At 31.1% G+C, this 5938-nt stretch overlaps 1 protein-coding gene across 1 annotated transcript in view; it reads left to right on the forward strand.

Annotated features, from left to right (window-relative positions):
- Positions 1 to 276: 276 nt before the first annotated feature.
- LOC106466810 (small integral membrane protein 14-like) overlaps positions 277 to 5938 on the forward strand; it is a 9161-nt gene continuing 3499 nt past the window's right edge. Inside the window, exons 1-4 of the mRNA XM_013927109.2 lie at positions 277 to 413; positions 2993 to 3127; positions 4966 to 5014; positions 5340 to 5485. Coding sequence (XP_013782563.1) covers positions 3053 to 3127; positions 4966 to 5014; positions 5340 to 5485 — 270 coding nt within the window. The 5' untranslated portion in view covers positions 277 to 413; positions 2993 to 3052. The remainder of the gene's footprint in view (positions 414 to 2992; positions 3128 to 4965; positions 5015 to 5339; positions 5486 to 5938) is intronic.

The following is a 5938-nucleotide window of genomic DNA, read 5'->3' on the forward strand; positions in this document are numbered from 1 at the left end:
AAAAATTGAGTTAATATGTCATGTGATGAGGAAAAAACAGGTGGAGCATATAGTAATGACCGACAAGATAGAAAAGTAGGATAATACAAATAACAAAGATGCTTGATGGACTCACAGAATTGTTATGAACTGTCTAAGAACACCAGGGACAGAGAGAAATGGAAAGTCGTGATCATAAACGCTTGTATGTAGGCATGAGATTTAAGAAGAAAACTGGTGGTGCTATCTAGTGAACAAAAATCTTAATGACACGTCAGATTTTCGAAGAAGTCCCGGATGTGCGAGTTTGTTTTTGTAAGTTAATGTTTATTAAGCGGATATGGTGTATGTTGTTACTACGCGTAAATTTTTACTTGTAAGTTAATGAAGGAAGGGTTTATCAGTGATAGTGTTATTATTGTCTGTTGTTTCGGGTAAGTTGTAAATTAATATGTCAAAATTAAGCAACCATTATTTTTGTTGGTTGAGTGATTGTATTTAAATATTACTGATTTTAAAAATATGCAAGAAACTTTTCAAAACACGAACACAGTAATTTTAAACTTAAAAGTTAAACTAAAGTTTAAACTAACAATAACATTCTCAAAACACAAAAGTGAAACATTGAAATTAAATCTTGGGACTACAAAAGCTGTAATCCCTAATGGGATATTAGTATTATTACAGTATTAATAGTATTAGCACGTAACCTACGAAGTGAGCGCTAAGTGATTAACAGTAACACTAGTAGTAATAATAATACAACTAGTAACAATAACATAACAGTTAGTAAGGCTTAGCCTTAAATATCCTTCATTAACCCTACAGCTAAAACTACAAGAGTCTCTGCCTTAGATGTATAATTCCATGAATTTACTCGAAAAAATTCATAATTATTATTTTCTATTCAAAGCAACATTGTTTTGTAATCTTACTACTATTACTAGCTGTTGCATTTTATTTTAACTGTCTTAATGCTAAAAAATCTCAGAATTTGTTGTTCTTAAATTTGATTAAATTATTTTTTTTAACTTTAAGAGAGTTGGATTAGATAGGTTTCTTTCAAACTTTAACAATAGCTTACCTTATTGCCTAGATCCCACCTATAAACTCTGTTGTACTTATTTGTTGTGTTAGTAAAAAAAATGCTAGTTTCCCCCCTCATTTTTATGTAATTGTTAATTATCATTATCCTGTTACTAAACTCGTTATGTAGAAGACCTAAATGCCATTTCCATTCACTGCTATGTATATCATATAATTTTTAGGATTTAAAGGCTTATAAAATGTACTCCTGCAAACTCTTTTTGAAGCCCAAAATTTTCCTGGAAGAGGTTCCCCAGATCCCATTGTGTAAGAGGGGACACATCCCCATTTCCCCGATATACCATCAGTGAACAGTCTTTTATATCTGCTTTAGTGATCTCCCCTCAATCAAACCCTGTTTTAATTTCTGTAATATCTTTATGATTGCTTCCATTTTTAAATTCAGTTGTTTACCAGTTGTTGAGCTCGTTTTAAATAGTATCGCAGACCAGAGTGTTCTCACAATGAGATTTTTTATAATTTCAAACCACTACAAATGTCGTCAGAATTTCTTTTTTAATTTGATACGTGTTTTAGAGTAGAAACAAGTTTTATTATGTTTCCCTTCTAGCCACGCAGCTTAATAGCGTAATGGGTAAATATTGAAATGGCTCTTGTGTTTTGTTTGCTTCCAAGGAAATATTTCTGTAAATAAGAAATGTATAATCTTTAACAATAGTAGAACCAAGTAATTACTGTGTATCTTAGTTATTTATTGAATATTTTTAATTCTTAACATATGCTGAACCCTTCATGATAGTTTAGTATCTTAATGGGGGAGAAGAATTAAGATAAGCTTAATAATTTATGTTTCTGTAGTTAAAGTTTGATTAACAACTGTACTCAATATTTAAGCTCAAATTACTATACCTACAAAACAAACAATTGAAGCATCAGTAGACAAGAAATAATAGGTTATGATGAAATAGTTTTAAATTTCAAATTTATTGCTAAGGAAATATGGATTTTTTTTTTGTGAAGTACCCCATATTATATAGAATGTACACAAAAGCACATAGCTTTTTTATAACAATCGTATGTTTTCTAACTATTTTATAACCATAAGTTGCGTGACACGAGGGGAATTAATAGTAGATTTAATTAAGCTGTTAGCGAGAAGAATTATTATACAATACTGGATAGCCACCCTCATTAGACCACTTTGAAGTTATAACATCTGTTTGGATGTTACTGATGATGATGATGCACGAGCTACCTAATAACCCCTGAAATGTGCTAGCATAGACACAAAGTTGGAAATAACAGTTTACAAAAACTGCTGATAAATGTTTTATTAATTTTCCTGCAATGTGTGACATAAACTCTATCATAGTGCTGATTAGAATGTACACAGTCAACAACATTGTTGCTGATATAGTCAGTATTTCAGTGATACTACACTGTACGAATCTACATATACAGTACGTGTTAGTGTTTATAAAAATCAACTTTTATAACTCTGTCCAAAAAAAAAAGCCTTAATTTTCTCAGAATACTTGTGCATATTTAATTTCCTTTCCTTTCTGATTTGTGAAGAATAACTTTTACTTGGAGAATTTGCTTAAATTATGTACATAAGATAACTCAAAAGAGATGCAAATTGATTTTTACTTTTTATGTAAAATGAGTAATGTAATATGAGTGACAGTTTACAATAATAGTGTATTTACATAACTTTTACATAAAGTCAGACAAGTGTAATTCAGTTTCCGTAGGGGAGGGGGGCAACCACCAGTACGTTATTAGTATCTTGATAAAAATAACTTTGTTAAAGTTTGTAGTGAATAAAATTTTGGTGTTTGGAAAACCTTAAACAATATTTGTGTATTGCAAATGTTTAATATTAAAGATATTTAAATATGTTATAACTTCATTTTCAAGTACATGGGAAGAACGGAGGTGTAATCTTTTTTTATGTTGCTCACAGCAACCTGGGAACTTTGGGTAATCTTGTCTTCAGTGTGTGAAGTTGACGTTACTGAAAACGATGGCCGATGGAGGGTTTGATCCTTGTGAGTGTGTGTGGAGTCACGAGCATGCAATGCAACGATTAATCTCCCTAGTAGGTTTTATTTATTTATATATATTTAGGTTTTGATGTAATGGCTAGGATATAACTTATGAAGCCTTTAAAGTTGAAAATTTTGTTGTGTTAGGGCTTGAAATTATTTTGGACACTGACAGTTACTTTGAAAACTTAAAAAGAAAGTCACATATTTTGTTCTCTCAGAGGATATAACCAGTCAGCTGATGTGATTTTCCAGCAAATGTCTTGTCTTCAATTTCACTTTTTTTTAAATGTTTTATTAAATTTTACATCTACATTTTCAATAATGACTACTTAACCTAATATGAAATGAAAAAAAAATGGAAACGCTATTTGAATGCACTGATTTTTACTCCTTTTTTTAAATTGGGGGAGTCCCATTTTTTCAGTTTGTCAGAATGATGTGCTGGTTATCAATTGATTATCTTAGTGATGTTTTCCCCAAAACAATTGTGCTTGGTTAGATTTTGTTTTTATGTCTTCACAGACAGACATACTGTTGTTTCTTCTTCTTCCGAACACTTTTCAATCAACTTCTGTTCTATCATTTCTGGGGAGACTGACTTCAAACTTTGTCAAATACACCCAGACACAGTTTTAATTTTTTTTTTATTTGGTTTATTTGAAGGATTTTGTGGGGTCAAAGGTCAAACAACCACAAAATATATATATTTTGGGCTCCTGTACAGTCAAATATACAGCAATCAAGATGAAAATTGGTACAAACATAAATATTCATTCACCCAATATATTGATATACAATAGATTTGCCCATTCTGAGTCTTTTCTTTTTCTTTGGGTGCATGAGGGGGGTCATTTCTCACAAAAAAGCATAATTTTCGGGTGTTTTTTTTTCAATTACTCAGCTATATTTTGACCAATTTGCATGGGATGCAGTACAAAAGATACTTTTATATAGGTTCCACACATTGACAAACAAAATTGGAGGACTTGCCCATTTTGGGGTCAGTAGGTTAAATAGACCCATAATCTTAGAGGTTTTGGTCAGTTATTATTTAGTCTTGTTTTGACCATCATACTTGGGATTTGGTACAAAGATACTTTTCTACAGGCAACACACTTTGACAAAGAAAAACGTTGGACTTGTCTATTTTTAGTAATTATAGATTTTGACCATTTTTTACAGTTTTTTTTTAACTTTCATAATCATTCTTGGATAATCAACTGGCAGGAAAACTGTTTTTATTCTTTGATGGCACTGGCTGAACACTAGTACCTCGTGTTTCTCCATTACTAATATACCAAGTAGATGAATGAGCGTGGCGGTTTTTGTTATATGTTTACCAACCTATTTTGATAATTTATTTCGAATTACAGGTATCAATATTAATTTCTGATCAGAGCAAGCTACCTACTTAGATAAAAACGAAAAATCAACCCGGTAACGCGTACAGCTAATTAAATGTACTTGTATTTTTACTTAGAATGCATTGTTTCCTCGGTTGGGTACCCTTGTTGTTAATGGTATTTTTTGCTCATTAACTCAAAAGTATTCCGTACTAAAAATACGTGTTAAGTTAGAACAAGATCTGTAAAATATATTTATAATTTTTTTTTGTAATATGACTGTCTTATTTTTATAATTTGAAGAATGTGAGTTGAATTTAGAGCTGGGGGGCGGAAATCTACGATTCTAGATCAGATAAAGATTGTGAAAGTGATCAAATTCTCTCGGAGCTATAATTGTTGTTTGTCAGTTTGTATTTTAATTTACTGTATGTTTTATACAAGTTAAGGTGAAGGACTTCTAGATGTGTGTGTGTGCGTGCATGAATAAATGTTTGCTTTTAGATACTAGCAGTGGACAAGTACAAGTTTAATTTTTTCCTCAGCTTCGCAATTCTCAAGGGTACTGCACAGACTCTGAATGTTTTCCAGAAAGTAAGTAAATTACTTTATAACTTGTTAAGAACAACGTGTGTCAGTTATTGTGGCTTGAACAGTATTAAACATTTAATATCCATAAAGGAATAATACCAAATTTATTTGGATACTAGTTTCAACATTTCATATCTTCTTCAGTCCAGTGTTACATTTTCTATTCGTTTACTATACTAGATGGTATGGTGTATATACCTGTTATTTAGTGTCAAGCTTAAGAACACTTTCAAATTTCATATTTATTCCACAACAACAACAACAAAAAATACATTTAGAAATTAATAGAGACAATATTCCATGGCTTATATATTTATTAACTTGGCAGCACCTGGACCACAGGGGGTGCCATCTACTGGTAGTGAATTCTACTTTATGCTTTTTCTCTTGGGTTGGCTCTTGATAGCAGTAGTGTTGTATTTTCTTCGACCAAATTCTTTACGGGGACGTACAACTACAAAACCTTCGGATCAGGTATGCGAGGATCTTTATAATGTTTTTGTTGTAATTATTAATTATATGTATAATTTATTGAAATACTCTTTTAGCAATCTCTTTTACAGTACATCAGTGAACATTCTTAATTATTTATAGTGTCCACAAAGTTTGATCCAGAAGGACTAATTAAATTACACATTTAAGTCTGTAAGATCCTGTTATTTATACTGTCCACAAAGTTTGATCCTGAAGGACTAATTAAATTATACATTTAAGTCTGTAAGATCCTGTTATTTATAGTGTCCACAAAGTTTGATCCAGAAGGACTAATTAAATTACACATTTAAGTCTGTAAGATCCTGTTATTTATAGTGTCCACAAAGTTTGATCCAGAAGGACTAATTAAATTATACATTTAAGTCTGTAAGATCCTGTTATTTATAGTGTCCACAAAGTTTGATCCAGAAGGACTAATTAAATTACACATTT

The sequence above is a fragment of the Limulus polyphemus genome, unplaced genomic scaffold (genome assembly GCF_000517525.1).
Source record: "Limulus polyphemus unplaced genomic scaffold, Limulus_polyphemus-2.1.2 Scaffold2386, whole genome shotgun sequence".
In the NCBI taxonomy this organism is placed as follows: domain Eukaryota; kingdom Metazoa; phylum Arthropoda; class Merostomata; order Xiphosura; family Limulidae; genus Limulus; species Limulus polyphemus.